This window comes from Diceros bicornis, chromosome 6 (genome assembly GCF_020826845.1).
Source record: "Diceros bicornis minor isolate mBicDic1 chromosome 6, mDicBic1.mat.cur, whole genome shotgun sequence".
Taxonomy (NCBI): Eukaryota; Metazoa; Chordata; class Mammalia; order Perissodactyla; family Rhinocerotidae; genus Diceros; species Diceros bicornis.
In genome coordinates this window covers 77,941,820-77,965,306 of record NC_080745.1, presented here as the reverse complement: position 1 = coordinate 77,965,306, position 23,487 = coordinate 77,941,820, and the positions used below count along the sequence as shown (strand labels likewise).

The 23,487-nt window shown below is 41.2% G+C and overlaps 1 protein-coding gene across 2 annotated transcripts in view; it reads left to right on the top strand.

Annotated features, from left to right (window-relative positions):
- Nucleotides 1-23,487, top strand: part of ABLIM1 (actin binding LIM protein 1) — a 289,715-nt gene that overhangs the window by 146,824 nt on the left and 119,404 nt on the right. For both annotated transcript variants that reach the window (XM_058544068.1, XM_058544067.1), the window contains exons 2-3: nucleotides 1,365-1,499; nucleotides 21,494-21,677. In XM_058544068.1, the coding sequence (XP_058400051.1) occupies nucleotides 1,365-1,499; nucleotides 21,494-21,677 (319 nt within the window). The remainder of the gene's footprint in view (nucleotides 1-1,364; nucleotides 1,500-21,493; nucleotides 21,678-23,487) is intronic.

Here is a 23,487-nt window from a genome sequence, read left to right as displayed (position 1 = left end):
GCTAGTAATGGATTATTTGGACTGTCTCGTTCAAATTCTTTCCAGGCAAAATGAGAACGTTACAGTGGTCTGAGAGGAACAATGAACGATTATACTTGTGGTGTATGGAGAGGTCCTGGCTGCAAGGTGTTGCAAAATGGAGTCTCAGCAATATCTTCCCACATCTCCCTCCTGTCCAACCCGGGTTTGCCATTTGAGGAAAAAAATCATCTTTGTTCTTTGTGTTGGTTGATTAATTTTAGGGTCACTGTTCTTATCCCATATCATGCTCATGTAGGTACTTCTGTAACACGTTTTTATATATCACACAGTTCCTCCTTCTGAGGACCCGAATCAGAAAAGGAATTTAATAGCAAAAAGTATCTAACTGCATTCTCTGGCTGGGAAACTGCAGGTTAAATGAGACCCTTGATTAGCTAAAGCCACAGGTGTCCTCTCCCTGCCTTCTCTCTCTTGTAAAGAGGAGGCTGTGAATCCTGTTCCTGGGGCAGGGCAATCTCAATAACTTCTATTCTCTGAAGGCCACACCCTGGAAACTCAGAGAATAATCCCTGTAAGCCCCATCATATGGTTTTAGAGCCTGAAAAGACCTTCAAAATCCTCTGGTCCAATCCCCTTTGTTTTACAGGGGAGGAAACTGAGGTCCAGAGAGATCCACATAGTTACTAATTAATTTTTTAAAAAATTACTGCATGCAGCGTATGTATCAGGAAGTGTGCACACACTAAGGCTTATAATAGGCCTCCAATGGGTTAAATGAGTTGGCAAATTAAGATCAGGAATGACTCTGGTAGAGCAGACGAGGAACTAGCCAGCACATACTAACGTTAGTAAATAAACATTTGCTGAGCTCCTTTGGAACGTGAGCATTCTGCTATGGTCTGAGGAGCTGGAGGGAGGAAGGAGAAGTAAAATGGGAAGGGAAAAAATATGAGCTTTAAGAAATGGTCCCCATCCTCCAGGAACTTACAGTTTGCAGTGCGCTCTTCACTGAAAGCAGTGCTTTCTAAACCAAGATAAAGTCATATTAGAGATACGTATTACAAAACATTGAACCAAACAAGATCATATATTTAGTGACCCAGTTATGTGGTCCTGGAGAAGTTTGGGAAGAAACAAGAGAACTGTGGCTCCCAGAGGAGCAAGCCCGGTGTTTTCCCTACTGGACTACTAAAGCCACGGCTTTCTTTGTTTCTTTGTGTATCCTCATGATTATGGCATGGGGAGAGGGGCTGAATTCACACTTACTGAATCAATGTTGGCTACTTGATACCAAAATTATGGGGCTATTTATGCACGCCTATAAAGACCCCTTTTGTAGGAATGCTTTCTACTCATATGGTCTTTTGTTGCTTTTCTTTCAGTGGCCCACCCACAGGACCCTCACCACCCATCCGAGAAGCCAGTCATTCACTGCCATAAATGTGGGGAACCGTGCAAGGGCGAAGTGCTTCGGGTCCAGACCAAACATTTCCACATCAAATGTTTCACCTGCAAAGGTACAGTGCCTCGTGCTCCCTGGCTTAGTGGCAGGTCACAATCGGTGCTGCCTTGGGGTCTGCCCATCCGCTTAACTCCAGACCAGGTCACTGGACGATGAGTGAACGTGCTCAGAAGCCCTGGAATCACTTACCTTCTCTAGTTTAAGACTGGATTAGACTCAAAGGGGAGACCGAGTCCCCCCAAGACCAGTGGTACACAGGGCTTTGGGTGTTTGCTGAGGTTCCTGATCCTGGGAGCGGGGACTAATTGTGGAAGATCAGTAAAAATGCAGTTTTGTGTTTTGTCCTTTATATGTCTTTTCCTCTGAAATGAGGGACTCCTACCACAATTGTCCCAATAGCCATTACTTATAGGAGGGCTGAAAAACCTGTAAGATTGGGGTTCTGACTCACTGGAACTGTGGGGTATGTATGGGTTGTGTGTGTGTGTGTGTGTGTTGAGAAGTGAGAATTAAGCAAAAACACTTGGAAGGCCTCCAAGCAGAAAAATACCTCCCATCCAAGAAGCTACCAGTTTGAGGTTGATTTTCATTAACAGTCCTCCCTTTTGGGTTTTATAACTGTTGGCATCTTGGTATGAAATATGCTGACCTGTTATTCTGGAGCCAGGGCATAGCTGAGTGGGGAAAAAGAGGAAGAAGAGAGTGGTTTTTGTGTGTTTATTTGAGAAGTAGGTTCCTTGAGCTGAGGACATGTCTGCGTAGCTCAGTTGGAGTAGAGGAAAGTAGGAAGAGAGACAGAAGAGGGACAAGACTTTGAGCTGCTGTGTGGCTTTACTCTGCACTGTGAACATGGTAACCACCTTCATCCCTGGGAAGCGCCTTCCATTTTGAGTGTCTTAGGTTATGAACTCAGCATAGCCATCTTAAGCCATCTGTCCATGGCCAGGCAGCCTCTCAAGTAGACTCCAGGCTACCTAGTGACCCTCAAACACATGAAAAAAAGAGGACTGGGAGTTTTCTGGAGTCCACAGAGTGTAAACTTTTCAGGAGAAAGAGCACTAGAATATAGCTCCAGTGAAAAGATCGAAGGGGAAGGGAGGGCATGAGTTTAACTCCCAATGAGCATGCCATAGATTAAAAAGGCTATGATGCATATCTTATAGAGAGAGATTCTTTAATCCTCTTGAAAACCTCTATGGGTAAGTACAGTAAATCCTCAGTTTTCAGACAACCCTAGTTGGTCATCAGGAAACACCAGGATCACACCCAGGGTACTGACTGCACTGCCACTCTGTGTGGCTTGAGTCCCGCCATTGCCAACTAAGCCGCTCTGTGATCTCAGCAAGTTTCCTGTCTCTCTGTGGCTCCATGTCCTTATCTGTAAAATAAAGAGACTAGATTATGTGATATTTAAATCACCCCAGGTCTGAAGTTTGCCGATTCCATATACACATAACCATGTATGTGTGTAATATAGAACCCAGAGATACTGAATTAGAGCCTCTTAGGTAGCATGTCAGAGAAAAAAATACTTTCTGGTTGCATCCAGATTGACTAACATGGAATCAGGCATTGTGTTTTGTATTGTTTTTTGCTCTTTAGTTTCCTAAGACATGGTTCAAGGGGTAGATTCAGTATCAAATAAGTACAATCTGTAAACAACTGTAGCCCTGTATGTATTTTATATTCCTAGTTGAAAGTATAAAGTGTTAATCTCAGGTCTGAGTAGTCACTGTTCAACACATCAAGGTATTAGGCGACACGTTCGTTTATCCCCCACGGGCTGGAAGCTTCCTTGCTTTTTTCTCTTCTGGTTTAAATCTAAGGACTGAATATAAGTTATTTATGTTGGAAAGTTGTACCACATATGCGTTGTTTCATGCTATCAACATGTTCCTGAAAAGCTGAATTTTTGTACAAACTGAATCATATTTTAAGAGCACTTGCTGTTCGTAGGAATTACATTTATTTTAACAAAACTTTACTAAAATATGTCATCTATTCTCGTAAATTTGTATTTTTTCACAATTAATCTGTCAATGTCTGCTGTCTTACGTCCCCAGCTTCCTGGCGTCACCCTTTTCTTTAATATCCAAAGAAAGTGGCTTAAGTTCCCTATGCCTTACATTCTAGCAAATTCATGCCTTTTCTCCAAGATTCCAGAGTAGTGTTGTCCAACAGAAATATGATAGAAGCCACATATGTAATTCTAAATTTTCTAGTAGCTATACTAAAAAGGTAAAAAGGGGCAGGTGCAATTAACTGTCACATTATATTTTATTTATCCATATATACCCAAAATATTATCATTTCAACATGAAATTAATATAAAATTTGTTGAGATGCTTGACATTCTTTATATGTTTTTTTCATACTGGCTTAACAGCACATCTCAATTTGGACTCGTCACGTTTCAAGTGGCTACAGCATGGGACAGCACAGTTCTAGAGATTGCTTGAGGTTTGCATTCTTGTGGTCCCCTCTTGATGCAAATTCTTACCGGTACCAAATTCTTGGTCCCCCTTTGTGAGTGCTGTGCCTTTTGCATTGCTTCACCCCACACTGGCCGCCATTCCTCTTCCTCCTTTTCGCAGGGTACCGCCGCACAAGGCAGCTGTTTTCTGCAGAGTTACTGAAGGTTTGGGTAACGGAGGGAAGTTATAGCACAGAATAGGCAACAACTGCCCTAGTATTCTCAGGCCATCTCCAAAACAAGAAATGTGTCATTGGCCGGGGGCATTTCTTTCTTTCTTTTTTTAAATTAATAGACTTTAATTTTTAGAGCAGTTTTAGGTTCACAGAAAAATTGAGCAGAAAGTACAATGAAGGCCATTTCTCATACTTACTCAGAATCTCAGCTGCCACTGTCTTGGCAGGGCTTCCTCTCTCTACAAAGACCCTTCTCCCCTCCATTCCAGGGACCCCAATTTCCTTCTCCCTCACTGCCAGATCAGGACTCTAAGTTCCCTTAAGATCTTTACTTTTTGTAAGTCCATTAGGATGGTTTCCCAGAAAAAACAGAAGTCTTCTCCTTGAGGAATGCTGTTTTCCTCCTCACCTAAGTGGCCCTGACTAGAGCTAAGTCTTAAAGTAACAGCTTTTTTCTTTTTGTTACATCTAAAGTAAAGGTGTCATGTTCAGACAGTGAGCTGATGCCCTGGGACAGAGGATTTGGGGTGCAGAGCACTTGCTAAAACAAGCCTGGGCTTTTGGTCAAGAGCCGGCTAAGGGCAGAGGAGAAACCTTCAGGTTCCGACTGTGATTTCAGGGCCAGCCAGAATTTCTCCCTCGAGTTCTCTCCTCTCCCTCCCATCCTGTTCTCCTTCACACGTATACCGTGTCGCCAAAGCCTCATAGTTCTTGAATGGAGCCAGAGGTTGCTTTCCACAGTTAGAAAGAAAGCCCTTAAATGCAAACACCTGTAGGAATAAAAAGCTGAAATGAACTCTTTCACCAAGAATGGATTTTGAAAGGAGAGAGAGAAAGAGGACACCGAACATCTTACATGAGAGCTAGACAAGTACGAAGGTGGGGCAGGGTTGCTGTGGAGGAGGTCATAGCACAAACTGAAACCGATGACCAGTCCGTGGCTTCACAGGTTTAGCTGTAACAGGCTCAGGGTTGGTGAGCAGAAATTTTGTTGGTGAACCCATCTCACGTCCTGAAATTTCTGACATCTTGGGATCTGATGGTCTAATTTATCCAATTAGTAAATGTTAATTGAACACAGACTCCATGCGGGATACTATGCTAAGTACTGAGAATAGAAAGAGACAACACACCATGGTTGTCCTCAAAGAACTCATGGGCTATTTGAAGAGACATAAATAAGCAACATTTATGATACTTAGTAATACGTGCTGTCTTGGAGAGAGAGAGAGGATGCAGACTAGAGGCAGGGAGACCCCCGGGGGAGATATAATGGTGTTCCAGGTGAAAATGTAATGTAAGGTAGCAGCAGGTGTGATAGAAAACAGAGGACAGATTTAAGAGACATTTAAAGTTAAGGTTGATAGTATGTGAGGTGTGAAGAAGAATCCAGGTTTCTGGTTGGACTGCCTGGGTGGACAAATGGTTGCCACTAACTAAGGAAATACAGGAGCACTGGATAGGGTAATGCTGGGAGAGAGTTCAGTTTGGGATACACTGAGGCTGAGTGCACATGGTACATCCAGAGTCCGGTAGGCTTAGCACTCAAGAGATACTGTGTTAGGAAGAAGGATTTGAAAGTGTTTGGAACAAAAAAAAAGAAAAGAAAGTGTTGGCATCTAGATAATTGCTAATTGTGTGTGAAATTTCCCTGGGGAGGGGAAAAAAGGCAGGAACTGAATAATCAAGAATGCCAGCATGTGAAGGAAGTAGAACCTAATTCCCATTTGTAAACTCAGAAAATGTACCCACTTGGTAATGAGATGAGGAAGTGGTTTAGTTAATGGGTGGATTCTATAATTAAAAGGAAAAGAGATCCCAAAAGCTTATGTTATTCCTTATAATAACCCAATGGGAGTAAAATATGGCTGCAGGGTTCTGGATGGAACTATTCTTTATCTTCAGTACTCAGTAGCTTTATTTTTCATCCTTGCCCGTTAGCGGCAATCATCCCACTAACAGAGTTTTTTTTTTAATGCTGTCTGTTCATTCTGATATTGTTCCAGTGATGTGATAGTTTTTTAATGTATCGCCTTGTCTGCATCATGATTGTAATACATGCTCTATGAGAGAATAAGAACCCTGTTTAAATATTATATATTTCATATTTAATTTATATTTAATTTAATTTTATATATATAGTTCATCATATTGATACATTATATTGTTCATTATAATTATTATTGTTTATATTGAGCATTTTTTTTGGATAATGCCCTAGATCTTTCTGCCAGAAACTTCTAGAGCATTTAGAAAGGACCAGGGACTAGAGGATCAAGAGGGGCTGTCTAACAAAATTTTCTTTTTTGTAAAGGATCTTATCATTTCTTTCTTTCCTTTTTTTTTTGCTGGGAAAGATTCACTCTGAGCTAACATCTGTTGCCAATCTTCCTCTCTTTTTTTTTTCCCCCCCTCCCCAGAGCCCCAGTACATAGTTGTAGATTCTGGTTGTCTTTCTAGTTTCCGTGTGAGCCACCACCACAGCATGGCTCCTGACAGACAAGTGGTGTGGTTCCACACCTGGGAACCAAACCTGGGCCACCAAAGCGGAGCGCGCTGAACTTGAACCACTACGCCATCAGGACTGGTTCTAGCCAAATTTTCTGTTTTCAGTGAGCCTTTCTTGGACTGTCTTGTGTAAGATTTCAACTACTTCCCATCTCACATCTCTTCCTGCTTTATCTTTTTTCCTTAGCATTTATCATTATTTAACATATTTTTTATTCATTTATCTTCACCCCGTACTAGAGAGTAAGCTCCTTGAGGGTGGAGATTTTGGTATCTTTTGTTCACTACTGTATACCCAGTGCCTAGAACAATGCCTGACATGGTAGGTGCTCAGTAAGGTGAGTGAATGAATGAATGAATGAACAATAACCATATATTGCTTTGGAACTTGAATATCAGTAAATGTTTCTAATGGTGTAGCTAGTCAACAAGATTTTTCAAGTGCTTACAATGATATATGTCCTCAAATGGTTACTAGACAGTAACATTGTCTTCTGAAAAGAAAGAGTATAAGGAAAGCTATTGGTCATTGATTACAGAGCTACATGTCTGCCTGGCAGATAGAGCAGATAGGAGAACTTGTGCCAAAGGGTCCTCTGAGACAGCTCTTCTTGGTGAAGATGTCACTGCTGCTTGGTTTTTTTATGTTGGTTTAGACCCTTAGCTTTCTCATCTGGGCTTGCATAGACAGACTGGCTATGGGTTATTTTTGGTCTCAAGTGGAAAATTGATAAAAATCCAGTAAAATGGAAGCAGTTTATATATCCCCTGAGAGCTGAGCTGAGGCTTTTAATAACTATTTAGAGAATCTTAGTCATTAGGAAGTTGATCAAAAGGCAGAATTAATCAGGATGCAAGAAAAATAAGTCTGATACAAATGTGCTCCCTTCTCACAGCAAATGAGAAACCACTTTCATGCCATCTTTTGTTTATAAAAGGATAATCCTGAGTATTTTATCATTTGAATTTTGTAGCATGTTAAAGTGTTACCTAGTCAAATATAATTTAGATTTTTTTAAATAGTTAAGGTTTTGAATTCCAAACTGTTCCAAACTGGAACAGGATTAGGGCTCATAAATTCTCCAAAGTGTACTGCTTAACAATTTGGACCCATATGGGGAGATAATTATCCATGGGTTTCTTGTGAGCAGAGCCTGGCAACTTTTTGTTCTGAATGGTCTTTTCGAGGATGTTTGTATAGTGAACAGCCTTGGAAAATAGAAATAGTGTTTCCCTCTTGAGTAGGGAGCAGAGTTGTTTGCTGTCTAGTTATAGAGATAATACCTGTCTCTGGAGCAAAGGTTGGACAAGTTTGCTTATAGCTCATTATAAAAGATTGGAGTTTCCTAAGCTCGGCGGTCTTCAGCTGTGACACAAACCCTCTGCACATGCAGCATCCAGCCTGCCCTATTTCTCTTGCCTCTGGGGGCCTTGGGGGGCTTGAGGAACCAGTAACAAATATGAAGCTCATGCCACCTGCTGTGAGTAATAATGTCTTTCACTTCTAATCCAGAAGTTTCATGTCTTTTGCCAGCATCCGTAAAACTAGGACAGGCTAACTTGTTAGCTTACAAGTAAAATCTCAGTTTCTTTACAGTGCTTGACAACTCAAAGTTCATGTCTGTGAAAGCTTATTTCTTGAGAAAGAGTATGCTGAAGTTCACCCAACTTGATCAAGGAAAAACACATTTTCTAAGAAAATGATTTGTACAACAAAGGTTATGGGAGTGTTTATACTGTAGAAGGGGGAGGAAAGCTGAAATTTTCCTCGAGAATTTTGAAAGCAAGCATTGAACCAGTCGTATTGCTGGTTCTTTTCGTCTCCTGACCCTGAACCCTTGGAGTGCCCCATGCTCAGACCTCGTCTCCATGTCCACTTCCTAGTCACCTCATTCAGTCTTGTGGTTTAAGTACCATCCATCCCCTGACAATTACCAACTCTATACCTGTCCCGTGCCTTCCAGACTGGTGTCTTCAAAGGCCTTCTCAGCATCTCCAGTAGGCCTCTCAAACCAAACTGCCCAATAACTAGCACCATCCCCACCCCTAACCTTCTTCTTCTCCAGTCTTTTAATGTCAGCATTTATCAAGACCTTCCTCCCAGTTGCTCAGGCTAAAAGCCTTGGAGTTATTCTTAACTTTTCTTTTTCTCGCACATGCCGCAAGTAATCCACCAACAGATCCTGCCAACCCTATCTGCATAGTATGTACAAAATCTAACCATTCATCACTATCCCAAAGGTAACACCCTGTTCCAAGCCACCATCATGTCTTGCCTAGATTAATAATTTTATCACATCTCCCTGTGTCTGCCCTTGCCTCCCCTTAAAGTTTAGCCAAGGTGATCCTTAAAAAAAAAAAACAGTCAGATCCTGTCACCTTTCCAAAGAATTTCCTTATCTTTCAGAATGAAATCCAAAGACCTTAATTTAGCCTTCAAGCCCCCTCCCTACTGTTACTCTCTGACCTCATCTCCCACCATTTTCACCCTGGCTCACTCTGCTGAGCTACACTGGTCTGCCTGAGGACTGTTACACGAACCAAAAACCGAACAGCCTCAGGACCTTTGTATTTACTGTTCCTTTTGCCTGACAAGCTTTTGCCCAGACATGTGCCTGGTGCCCTCCTTCGCTTTCTTTGGGTCTCTTCTCAAATGTCACTTGTCAATGAGTTCATCCTTGACACCATCTGATATGCACAGATGTATATATGTGTATCTGTGTGTATATGTATTTATATACAATTTAAGTTATGTATGGATTGTTTGTTTATTGCCTGTCTCCTCCACTAGAATGTAGGCACCAATAGCACAGGAGGTTGGTATCAGCAGTCCTTAGAAAAAAGCCTAGCTTACAGTAGGCACTCAATAGTATTTGTTAAATGAATGAAGGGGATGTTTATCATTAAGCGATGTACTAATTGTAGATCATTATATCCAAATTATTAAATCCAGGTTGCTCAGACTTGATTTCATTCAATGTCTTTTTAAGCTTGGGAAGGAGGAAATTGTTTTTTGTTGTTCCCAGACACAGCATTTCTCATAGTGAAAAAATATTCTCTCTTCAATTCTGTTTTCACTCCTCCTAATTTCATGAAGCAGAAAGTCTTTATAACAAAGAGAGAGCAGCTTTCAGGCCCAGGGCTCTGATCAGGCAATGGTATCAAAGCTCAAATTGAACTCACTATTTCGTATTTATTTCTACAGATTCTTTATGTATAGAGGAAGTGACATTAGAGGTTTTGATTTACGTTAGTGGTATGCATTTGCCTTCTAAAATTTGTTGTTAGTGCCACGGAGTCGATTCTGACTCCCAGCAGCACTGTGTGCAGCAGAGCGGAGCCCTGCCTGATCTTTTTGCGCCATCCTCTCCCCTTCTGGCGCTATGTCAGACAATGCTCCGCTGCTACTCACAGGGTTTTCACGGCCAATTTTTTGGAAGCGGGTGGCCAGGTCCTCCTTCCTAGTCTTAGTCTGGAAACTCCGCTGAAACCTGTCCACCATGGGTGACCCTCCTGGTATTTGAAATATGGTGGCACAGCCTTCAGCATCACAGCAACGTGCAGCTGCCACAGTATGACAACTGACAGATGGGTGGTGTGGTTCCCTGATGGGAAACAAACACAGGCCGCATCAATGAGAGCGCCAAATCTTCATCACTAGACCACCAGGGCTGGCTTTTAAAATAATTGTACTTTTTAAAATAATTGTCCTTTTAAAATAATTGTACTTAATAAAAGTGAGCTGTGGGGCCGGCCCCCTGGCGTAGTGGTTAAGTGCGCACACTCTGCTGCTGGCGGCCCGGGTTCTGATCCCGGGCGCGCACCGACGCACTGCTTGTCAGGCCATGCTGTGGCGGCGTCCCACATAAAGTGGAGGAAGATAGGGACGGATGTTAGCTCAGGGCCAGTCTTCCCCAGCAAAAAGAGGAGGATTGGCATGGATGTTAGCTCAGGGCTGATCTTCCTCACAAAAAATAAAAAAAATAAAAATGAGCTGATTTTTTTAAAGACATTAAGGAAATAGAATAGATCAAAAACCATGACAAAAAATAGTGAAGGTGGTACATGAGTGAAACTGGGAAAGTTTGGGAAACACAGATCTTGATGGCGGGCTTAAATTGGTAGTGGGGTGATGGGGGGGGAAATGAGGTCCATGAAAAGAATAAGGGAAAGACTATTTTAGTAGCCTGTTCAGGACCATCTAGATAAGGATTCTCTGGTCATATTCCCTGTGGCCTATGAAATTCCCAGGAATTGGGCTTTTCTTTAGAACAGGTTCATTAAATGTAGAATTTAGTTATAAAATGCTCAGCTAAAGAGTAGGTATAAAAACATATGCCCTAAACATACCTGACTAGTAATATGGAGATGGAAAAAGGCACGATATCCAAATATGTCCTATGAATTCTAAATAGGGGCAAAGAAGAGAGGCTATAAAACTCCCTATTATACAATTTCTCTGCACTCATAGGTTCAAAGCTGAAAACCAAAATCAAATGACTATTAATGATGAAAACTCTGGCTAACCTGTAAAGCATACTATAAATTCTGAGTGTAAACAGTAATATTTGTTCATTCAACAAATATTTTTTGAGTGCCAAAACACTCAAAAATAAGTTACACATGATCAGGTTATACGTATGTTACACGTGATCTCTGCCTTCATAAGGATATGCCACAGACTGAATGTTGGAGTTCCTGCCCCCTAAATTCACATGTTGAAACCCGGTCCCCAGTGTGATGGTATTTGTAGGTGGGGCCTCTGGGGTGATTAGGTCATGAGAGTAGAACCCTCATGAATGGAATTAGAGCCCTTATAAAAGAGGTCCCAAAGAGCTCCGTTGCCCTGTCTGCCATGTGAGGACCCAGCAAGAAGACGGCCATCGATGAGCCAAGAAGCAGGTCCTCGCCAGACACTGAATCTGCCGGCACTTTGGTCTTGGACTTCCCAGCCTCCGGAACTATGAGGAGTAAATTTCTGTTGTTTATAAGCAACCCAATCTATGGTATTTTGTTATAGCAGCCTGAATGGACTAAGACAGGATATTGATCAGACACTCAAATAATCATACAAATGTGATTTACCAACTGTGATCAGTGCAATAAAGGGAAAATAAAAAGCTGCATGAGCAAGAATGTGAGCTTGCAACAGGTGTATTTGGGATGAGGGGATGGGCAGATGGTCCGAAAAGACTCCCCACCCCACCCCCACCTCTCCAGGAAGAGAAGTTTGAGCTGACATATAAAGGATGAAAATACAGCAACCACTTAATTCCTCCTTGTAATGAAAGGACTAAATGGACTTCATTCTTCCAAAGAGCAGATTTGCATTCTTTTCTTACTAAAAGTCACTTAATTTTTGCATAAATCAACCTGGGAATATCGACACATGATGGTCTTCAAGTCTTTACCATGTGAGGGCCGGCCCCGTGGCTTGGTGGTTAAGTGTGCGCGCTCCGATGCTGGTGGCCGGGGTTCGGATCCCGGGCGCGCACCGAGGCACCACTTCTCCGTCCATCCCGAGGCCGAGTCCCACATACAGGAACTGAAGGGATGTGCAGCTATGACATACACCTATCTACTGGGGCTTTGGGGGGAAAAAATAAATAAATAAAACCTTTAAAAAAAAAAAAAGTCTTTACCATGTGAAATGTTTATAGAGCATTTATCATCTGTCCATTCACCGTGCGAGGCTGTGGAGGGTTAAAAGTTACATATGACATGGTACCTACCCCTGAAGAACCTGTGATCTGGTGGGAAGCAAGGTGCTTACAAGTGGAACCTGGCAGGTAGCAGGACAGGTGTAGGCAAGTGGTCCAGGTGTGGTGAGTCAGAGGCTGCAAGAGATCACCTAGAGCTCAGTGGTCTGGGGATATTGTCAAGGAGGGGACAAGATATGATAAAGCACGGATGCTCCAGAAAACTTAACCTTCCCGGGACTAGAAAGGGGGAGCATGCTAGGTATGGTCACGGGTAGGGGCTGCCTTCTTCAAGGCAGTGGGTGGTGAAGACAGGCATGTGGTTAGAGTTGACATATTGGCCTTCACTTGGGCAAGCAACTTTCTACCAGAAATAAATGGAACCATGATGTTCCTATTGTCATTTGCAAGATGTCATTTTAAACATTAATTATAGTAACTTTATTCCTTTTCAAAAATGGAACTAGTGTTATATGTTATTTATAGCCACATAGTTTTAAATAGACTTCTGAATATTGGGTGTCTGGGGAAAATTTTTAAAAATCAGATCATGTAAACTCTTCTCTCAAGGTAGCATTGGCAGAAACCCTCATATAGAATTATGTTTTAATAGACTGTTTCCACTTAGCAATGTGAGTCTTCACTATGTGTTAGAGGATGTGGAAAATCCTACCTTTTGATAGCTTTTAAAAATCTCTTGGCCTCTGTAATTTTCAATCCATCAAGAGAGCCCATGAACATCAAAATTATTTTTTTCCATTCTTTTTTTTTTATTGAGGTAACATTCAAAATTATTTTTAAATGTTTATCTAAAACTTAGAAAATTCAGGCTACAACTTCTACTAATGTCAGTGAATTGGAATGTATTTTTCAAGAATTAGTCTTTAAAGATTGGGGTCTGTGAAGGGTCTTGGGGAAAATGTCCCATCTCCGATAGGACTTTCCATTTTGCCATCTTAGGGTTTGTAAGATATTTACCAGGTCAGGATCATTCCGTGTAGAATATGTGCATTTATAAAATGCAATAATTTTTATAGAGTAAAATGGATGAAAATTGAGGGGTCGAATATACAGATAAAGGGTTTTTTGTGTTTAGATAGTTTTTTAAGTAAAATTATAATATCTAATTTATATGCTATAAGAACTAACTATGTTTATATCGTGTTTCTAAAATGGAACTTTAGAAAATGGTAAAATGGTGAATTTGATATTCTTTTCATTATGACATAATCCCTGTGATTTGACCTAAACATAGAGGTCAGGAAAGGAACATTATCACAGTGTCCATATCCAAAAGAATAAATGTGTTTGCTCTCCTGGATAGAACAGCCATTTATTCTATCATAAATATTTCCTAACCATAGATATGGTATAGCCTCCTTTAGGAGCCTGTTCTCATTTGTAATCACCTCTATGGTTATAGCTGCAAGCCCATCTAACCTACACCTCTTGGTACATGTAAAACAAACTTTTCCCCATTCCTCCTTAGATGGAAAAGAGGTGATTATTGATTTCCTTAAAATAACTCACTGTACCCCTAAAGACCATTATTACCCCGACCTCTTTTTCTTTGGTCTAATCCCAATTTCATCTACTTTTTTTTTTTTCTTAAGTGTTCTCTCCCAGCCCTTTAATTATTCTTGTTGCTGCTCTGTGATCCCATTCTAGTTTCTTCTCTTGACCTTAAATCACAGAGTGCTTAACCAGTCGCAGTCTTATTCTCTGTAATCAGGGCCTTCTTGGTATTGTTAATCACAAAGTAGAGCGTAGTCTGACCCTATACGTAGCACATGTGAGTTGAAATAGTCTGAGTTGTTGAGTTGCAGTCAATTTTAGTTGTTAAGGAAGTTCAGAGCCTTAAAAGACTCCAGAAGTTGGGAGGGGGTGGAGTTACTACCTTAGCACCACTATCTTGATGCCAATTAGCTACTTTCGAAGCAAAGACAGGATTACTGGCTCAAGGTCATGCCTAACGGCCCTTTCCTTATGCTATGCCAAAGGAACTTGGCTCTGCCCGCACTGTCCAGACACCAGCCTGGTTTAAAGCATTATGAAAGGGGAAAAGGGGCAGTAATTTGCCGTCCCTTTAAGTGTTGTGGAAGAGATAAAATAGCAGGAGAAGTGGTCTTTGCCTTCAGTAAGCTTGCAGTTGAGATAAAGGAGAAAGGCACAGCAGTTCAAGGTAACGTATGAGGTACAAGACAACGTATATTAGATAGGAGTCCAGTGTTGTTAGTTATTCTGAGCCTGAGGAAAGGGAGCCAGAGGGGACTGGAGGAGGCTGTCAGCTTCATCAGGAGTTGAACCCGAGTGGAGCCAAGGAGGCTGGGTGGGGTTGGCGTCCGAGGAAGGTGAGAGCCGGTGTCCGTCAGGCAGGGAGCGGGAGGGCCGGAGTGACTGGAGCAAAGGGCCAGTGTTCAGGGAGAGTGAGATGGAGGTTTGGTAGATGTGGCGACCTTATTTGCAAGGTCAGAGCGTTTGGCAGAGCAGAGCGGGAGAACCACTTGATAAAAGCAGTCTCTTACCGTATTAATTTGGAGGAAATGTGCAAGGTAAATTGGGCAGGGGAGAAACTAGAGAAAAAGAGCCCTCTGGGAGGGTTAATAAACCCCATGCTAACTGCTTTTTGTGGTTGCTGGCAAACACAGCAAAGCCTCTGTGTTTTTATCTGTTTTCTCTAGAGTTGGCTTATAGACACACGTATAACTCTCACCGAGGCTGTCTCCTTGGTGCAAAGTTCATAAAATGCAAAGATACATGACCCAGCTCTTTCTGGGAACTGAAAAAGATAAAGGAAGAGGAGAGAATATAGACCTAATAAAGTTTACCTGTGGGCCCAAAATTCAAACGTGTGCCCTAGTTTGAGATAGGCTTACCTGGGGTAGGCAAGGCCCTATTAATCATGGCCAGCCTTTCATTTCTTCCTTGTGCACGTTTCCAGCCCTTGTGCCTGATGTTTCTGATTACTAAAGTAATCTATGCTATCATGGAAGACTTTAATACTTGTTTTTGTGTTATCAGCCAAATCTTAGAAGGCAAAAATAAAACAAAACAAAGTGATACATTGAGTGAGAGATATTATTCTGAGTAATATCTTTGTTATTTGAGCTGGTTATAATTAGTATTGTTTGTACATGAAGTTCCACAAGTCTTAAAAACAAACTATGTAGTCAAAGATTTTATTAATAAAAGAGGTTCTAAAATGATTTCTTTCCAACTAAGATGCTTTACTTAATATAAATTTAAACTCTGAATTAAATACAACCCTCAAATGCCTTGTTTTGGGGGCCCATTTTGCCATCTGGTTGGACTCCTAACTATCTTTTTTCCCAGAAATGATCATTGATTTTGATGTGCATTTAGAAGTTAATGTGAAAAACTATTTAAATATGTTTTTTGAGGCACAGTATTTGCTTCCAGAGTAACACATTAGCAAATAGTTATTTCCGATGGAAAGCTGCCCCCTCACAGTATTATGAGTCCCTGCTCAGCTATTTTGAGCTCTAAGCTACCGCGTATTGCATTTTTGAGCTAGAGTGTGTGGGACTTGCAAACACGCTGCTCTGGGTTTCAGAGCAAAAAGTGATTCAGTGAGACCCCACACTGTAATGGAATTTGGGGTGGTTTGGGAAGATGCTATGTCAAAGTCTACCTTGGTATTTTCTATGAAGAGAGGGTTTGAGGAAATGAATAGAATAACATCTTGGATAAAATAAAATTCTTTTAAAATTTAGTTGGAGTTGAGGATGGAGGAAGAGGAGGGAAGTATTTGGTAGTCACGGCACTAATCTGCCTGTGGAGTGTCTGAGACTTCCATAGCCCGTGTGTATCCCACCCCCAGCTCCAGCACATGGCGGCCTGCGAGGAGGCAGAGATGGCGCTGGCCCAGGCGGGGTAGAACAGGGTCTTGACCTGGCTAAAGGTAAAGCAGCAATTGTAGAGCACATGGCCCTTATCACCAGTAATGAGGGGATATAACCCAGGTGCCAGCCGTGTGGGGCCTCGCCTTCACTGGAGCAAGTTCACATGGGCTCCCGGCCCCCCAATTAAAATTCGTGTGTTGCTCAAAACTAAATTGAAAACATTAATCATGTTTGCTTAACATCCCTCCCTCTCTTGCTGGCATGAATTGATTAAAATACAAATGAGAGCAGAGGCCCGTGGGAGTTGTTCAGTTTACTGATAACAGATGAAGAAAACATCTTTTGTGTTTTACCTCCAACCCCACCTTTGGGCAGAGTTTTAAGTACTACCTATTCTTCTAAATTTTTGGCAGTATGAATTACTTGACAGGCAGATGAAATGTCCCTGAAATGAATTTGTTGCAACGTAAAATGTAACTGCTATTTTTAGAAGGTTGAGGAAATAGTTGCTACAGCAGCCTTGTTCATGCCACTAAAATACTGTTCTGTTTCCACCCTTATTTGATACCTCCATATTTTGTTCCTCTCCTGCTGTGTGGTATTTTTACAACAAGTTAATTTTTTTTTTAAAGAGTTACGATTTTAAAATGGGTCTGTTACTAATTGCACAACTTGTACATGAAATTGCTTGGATGTTCATACTCCTACTTCACCAGTTAATGGTATTCAGTAGTTTGCAGAGAATGAATTCAAGAGCATAACATCAACAAGATGTATGGCTGTTTCTGGGCATGCCTCAGTGATAGCAAAGCAGGCAAGATTCAGTGGGGCCTTGAGTGGGGCATGTTGTAAATAATTGAGCATCAAGAAGAAAGCGATTAATCTCTTTCCCTGGCAGCTCTGTTTTTTTATGAAAGGAATCTGTGCTTTTCCCTGGGCATATGTTACCTTTCAATTAAAGCCAAGACAAATGGAGTACTCAGAGTTAAAAATCTAAATATATCCTACTGAAGCTGGACCTTACTAATTGAGATTTTGCGATCATTTGGATGTGAAGTTTTTGCTTTGTGCCATCATTTAAAAGTATTTGCTAAGCTGTTAATATAAAACAGACCAAAGCTTTTTCAAAATTTTAAATGTTCATCTTTAGATATTTTTGGTTAAAAAGAGTGACCCCTTTGTCAAAGTGTAATTTTCAAAAAGTTAAATATATGACACTGATACAAATATAGAATGAGCACATATCAAAGATTTATTCAACTCATTAATGAGGGAGCCAGAAGGATGGTAAAGCTGGTTCAAAGGAGAACCAAGGGGATGGGTTATAAAGGCAATCAAGAAGGAATGTCAGGATAAGATGCCAGGGGTAGGTATAAACTGATTAGCAGTCCAACAGGACAATAAAACTGGACGGAAATCCTATGCATCTCTACTGGATAAGAATCTACAAATTACCATTACTTTCAAAGTCTAGGCCTTTAATCAGTAGTAAAGAGCTTGTCAAACCCAGATCCAGTGCGCTGGATAATGAAATAATCCTTGTGTGAGCTGTTAATACTCCAATATGACATTGGAAGAATATGCTTCTCTCTCTTACCTTATTTCCAAGTTTTGGATAATTTTTATTAACATCTTAATATTAAAGTGAGCTTCCACTTATATGAGGTACCTAGAGTAATCAAATTCATAGAGACAGAAAGTAGAATGGTGGTTTCAGGGGCTGGGGAAGGGAGAATGGGGAGTTATTGTTTAATGGGTACAGAGTTTCAGTTTTGCAAGATGAAAAATGTTCTGTGGATGGATGCGGGTGATGGTTGCACAACAATGTGAATGTACATAATGTCACTGAACTGTACACTTAAAAATGGTTATGATGGTAAATGTTATGTGTATTTTACCACAGTTAGTTTTTTAAAAGTGAGCTGACACATAGGTATGTGAAGAAAAAGTTAATAATTCTTCATCCTGCTGACATAATCAATTTAATAACCTTATGTTTGTGATGACTCACTTTTCCTTGTTCATAAAAACATAAGGAGCCTTTTTTAAATGGGATTATTAAAATTCTTTATTCTGTGACATTTGTTCTTTTCTCTTAATGCTATCTCATGGACAGGACTCTGGGTTGTAGCTATTGATCTAATCTCTTCTTTTTAATACCAGCTCCATAGACTGGACATACCGTAATTTATAAACTATTGCTCTACTGATGGAAATTCGAGTTGTTTCCAGGTTTTTTTTTTTTTTTTTTGGGCCAGTACAAAGACTGTTCAAATAAAATTGTTTTACTACAGGAGAGTGATGCTGAAGGCCAGGATCTGAGTAGTGATGGCAAGAGGCAGAGGAGGAAGTGGATCAAAGAAATGTTTTCTTGGGAAAATGAATTGGAGTTAGTGTCCAGGTGAAAATTTTGGTGTAAGAGTGGGAGAATGAATAGTGCTGCCATTTGATTGAAAGAAGTAGAAGAATAGCAGCAGGTTGTAGGGAGGATGGCAGAGAAGCTGAGATGTTAGGGTTTGTGTTGAAAATGCTAAGTTTGAGATAGGCATGCTGTCTGTTTGTGCCCAGTAGGCAGCTAAAAATAAGGGTCTAAAGCTTGGGGAAGACATCACAGATAGAGACATTGATTTGAGAACCCTTTGCACAAAGTCATTGTTGAAGCTCTGAGAATGGATGAGATCTGTTCCCAGGGAGCCTTATATTCTAGAGGAAGCAGATGGTATCCCTGGGAGTTACCTGCGTTTAAGTGTCTGGCAGAAGAGACTGAGAAGTTATGGTTGGAGGAGGAGGAGCAACAAGCAAGTAATGCCTGGAGAGGCGAGAGTGGAAAGAGTCTGAAATTATGTCACAACCAGTCCATTCTTAGGAAATGTAATAGGAAATGTAATAGGTATCTTTTCGGTATTAGCAGCATAGCCTTTCCTTCTCACTGCTTGTCGTATATGCCTTCTGTGAGTCTTTCTTCAAATGCTGGTTTCCTTGTGTATAAACCACCAGAAACAATGGTACAGTTTGATAAGCCAATTTGGGCCACTGCTTTGAATTTAAGGACTAAGCCAAATCAAATCACAAAGGAGTACAGTTCGATTGTAGTTTGGCATCTCTCAACGGTAGTTATGAGGTCATTTTGTTAAGGCTACATTAGTTTCATATAAACTAGGATTTTATTAATAAAGGAGAGTCTATGTCAATTTCACAAAAACATGTGAACTAGAAAGACTACACAGAGGTACCCTAAGGAAGCAGGTAACTACAAGGAATTTCTATAACATTGAGAACATTTCTAAAACATTTAGCCTTGAAGCTGTCTCAACAATCTGTAGCAGCATAAAGATTACCGTATTGCCACCAGATCTTTTTATAAAGGATCTGTGAATTTTTAAACTTACCATAGGTGATTGGAGGAGAGAACAAAGGGAATTACTTGTAGTCCAAATGCATTATTTTGTCACTTCTCATGGCTTTGAGAAATACCCAAGTTTGGAAAAGTAACCGAGTCATCAGAACTGCTGATGTCATTGAGGAGTGAAATTCAGGGGAACCCACCAAATTTGAGGCTGGATTCAACTTAATTCAGAAATTGTGTTTGCATATTACCTTAGATACCATGGCTGAAGGTTCCTGAAGAAGAACCAAAAGAGGTAAAGATGAGGACTCTTGCCTGTAAAGTGCTTTGTCGCCTCATGGGAAAATAAGATATGTACATAGGAAAATATTGAAGAAAAATTGTTAAGGTGCTCTGTGACCCCCAGAATTGTGTTTATTGCTGTTGAAGGAATTTGCAGTCCGAGAGGCTGGTCCATACTTGAGTTCCCTCGACCCGAAGGACCCATTTGGTAAGGATGGAGCAGATGTGAGAACAGTCGGGGCACTGGCAGGTTAGAGGAGGCAGCAGGTGGTGAATGAGCTGTTTACCAGGTAATGTGATCACAGTGGTATTTATAGGGTGGTCATTTTCAGACGTGATGGACTCAGGCCATCATCTTGGATTACCTGATTATAAATTGCAAAGAAGGAGGTCATAGCCATGGAGTGTTGATCTAAACAAAGACTGATGAATCCACAGTGGGAAGCTTGTTTGTAGGTACTATGTCACCTTGAACGTCTTTAATAGTTTGCAATTAGTAAAGACCTCTAACTGAGGGTGGGGGAGTGGTTACTTCAGTCAGAATCTTACTGTGCTCAGCACTACTTCGTCTAGATGCATTAATGAGTCATGGGAACTAATCAGAGAAACCCTGGAAGAGTTCTAGTAGGTCCTTAGGAAAGCAATTTAGTGGTTGAACTTGCCTCCTCCCTCCTCCAACTGGGTGCCTATTCCAGCTGCTTGCAGGAATAATCAAGAAGAATTCTGGATTCTTTGCCTAAGGCCCTTAATTGTCTGCGAGTCATGCAGCCTTGGGAATCTGGAGGTTACGATGAGCGATTTCTGGCTTTGGCTGTTGCTTGCCGGTCACTTGGCAGTGGACAATCTTTACTCTCAGGGGCTGCCTTCAGCTTTGTTTTTGGACAAGTTGCTGTGTCCTGCTCTGGTCTTGTCTGAACACGTAGACCAGGCCTAAGTCCCTGGCAGCCCAGGACTTGCTTCTTTGTGCCATCTCCATAATGCACAGCTGCACAGTTTGAGAGAGATGCCAAAAGCCAGACACAGCAAAGCATCCTCTTTTGAATGTGCTGAGGTCCTGAATGACAGTTTTATCTTGGCCACATTCCCTTTTTTTTCCTCTTTTGCCTGTTTATTTTTATCTCTCCATATAATGTATAAATAATTGGCTTATCCTATTTACTGCACAAAGAGAAAATTAAACGTCTGAATTTTTCATAGCTATGGGAAAGTATTTCCAGAGTGTGAAAAAATAGACATTGGACATTTCAGCTACTGCTTTTGGTATAGTGGGAATTTATTACTCAGCTCAGTAACAATTTTGGCCCAAACCAAGCAGTTGTGTGGGCAAGCAGTGGGTACCTTTCCTAGTAACACTGCCAGGGACACCTTTGTTCGTATGTGAGACAGCATGAACCAAGGGTATCTTTCCATCAAAGACTGTTTGATTGTCTCTGAATCTTAGACATACCACAAAAGCCATTGAGACCTAGCCAATGGATTTTACTTGTATGAGATATTGCATAGCTCCCAAAGGGAGGGAAATGAAAGAGGAGGGAGGCAGGAGAGAATTCAAAGCCCAACAATAAATAGCTCTTTGTACCAGTCCCCTCCCCTAACCCCAAACCACTGAGATCATACAGTAAGTAACCAGCAGGCAGCAGAAGGCAAGTGCTGCCCCGCAGCGTGGCAGATGATGACCAGATGTGAACTTGTCTTTCCACAGTGTGCGGCTGTGACCTGGCACAAGGGGGCTTCTTCATAAAGAACGGGGAGTATCTCTGCACCCTGGACTACCAGAGGATGTATGGGACACGCTGCCACGGCTGTGGGGAGTTCGTGGAAGGAGAGGTGGTGACCGCCCTGGGCAAGACCTACCATCCCAACTGCTTTGCTTGTACTATCTGCAAGTAAGTGATGGCTTCCCCAACAGAGAAGGGCTGCATTTTGCTGTCAAAGCTTGGGAAATCCACCTTTTGTCTTGAGTTGTACTTAGTCTTAAAATATTCTTTTTCTGATGCAGCCTTAGATTTTTAAAATATTATTATATCAGTCTTAGTCAAAAAGTAATTTAGTTGGGAAACTTTATACATGACATCCTCTGCTAAATAATATGACTGATTTTAAGTGGCTTGAAACCAAGTCTGAAAGCATCTCTAGGTCTTGAAACATTTTGAGCAATGAAAATATTGGGAGGAAATGGCATAGCTGTTTGGAAAGATAAAGCTTATTTGGAGGTGTGAATGTGGGGTGTGTACCTGTCTGTTTAAAATAGTCTCATTTACTCTATAGCAAAGTGGGCAAACTGCCCCATGAGCCAAATTAGGCCTAATATCTGTTTTTGTAAATAAAGTTTTATTGGAACACAGCCACGCCCATTTGTTTATATATTGTCTATGGCTGCCTTCAAGCTACAGTGGCAGAAATATTGTGATCTGCAAAGTCTAAAAAAATATTTACAATCTGATCTTTCAGGGGAAACGTTTGCCAACCCCTGTGCTCTAGGCGTCTGTCATCCACCATGGTTAAATATTAACTGCACAAACCAGCTTTATTAAAATGATCACTTAGAAGGAACTGTGTGAAGTATGGGTGGAAAAACGTGCTTTTATTGTTGTGTTTTGAGGGCTACACATTATAGAACCTAAGATGGGTTTGATTCCTATAACAAGGAGATTCACAAATAAGGGTCAGCTAGTCTACTGGTGGCTTCTAACCGGGCAATCCCATGCCTCTTAGACTGGCAGTGATTGTGTGCTATGCAGTTCAGAGGAAGTGTTTTGTTTTCTTTTTCAGCATTTCCTGTTTCTAGGCCAGAGAGATGTAGACTCTAGAAGGGTAAATTTAATTTTATATAATTACTTAACAAGATAATATTCATAAATAAATCATAATAAGATTTAAGTGAAATATTCATAATAAAATTATTAACTTTTATGATTAGCCTATTTCTCAATTACATTTTTTAAAAATCATAGTTTAAAAATTCTGGATTAATGAGCTGAAAAGTTTTCCACATTTTATCAAAAGCAAAGGTTCCTCTTGACCTGTCCCTTTTTAGGCTGGAGCCTAGTTAAGAGCCTAGGCTGGCATTCAAGAGACTGGAGTTCTAGTCCTGCTTCCCAGGCTGATTCGCGACCGACGTGAATTAACTTTTGCAAGGCAGTTGCCTCGTCTGTGAAATGAGAACCTGTGGACTAGATACGAGTGAGTCTCCAAACCTGGATGCTCGCTGGAATCCCCTGGAGAGGGTCTCCTTAAAAATATCCATTTCTAGCCTTCCCCCAAAAAACTCTCATGCTGATTTAGTAGTTTCTGGAGGGTTCGCAAGTGTGATGTGACTGAGCCAGGTTGGAAGGCCCTGGCCCAGATAAACTCTCAGAGCCCTCCTCGGCCTGACCCTGAGAGATCCTTTAAAGTTGGTAACAATGGACAAACATTTATTAGCGCTAGCCCTGTCCCTGGACATTGGAGCCAGCAGAGAGGTGCTCACTATCGCTGCTACAGAGCTGCTGCTGCTACTGCTGGAAGACAGAAATTCCACCAGAACTGGAGGCCTCCTTTACAATTTACAAATTGCATTCATGTAGAATTTAATTTAACCCTCTTAGCAATTCTGTGAAGTCAATCAAGAATTAATATCCTGTTTATGAGTGGCCCTGAGTCTCAGAGTTTAAGGGACTTTCTCAGTCACTAACGTTACAAGGCTAAGATTTGAAC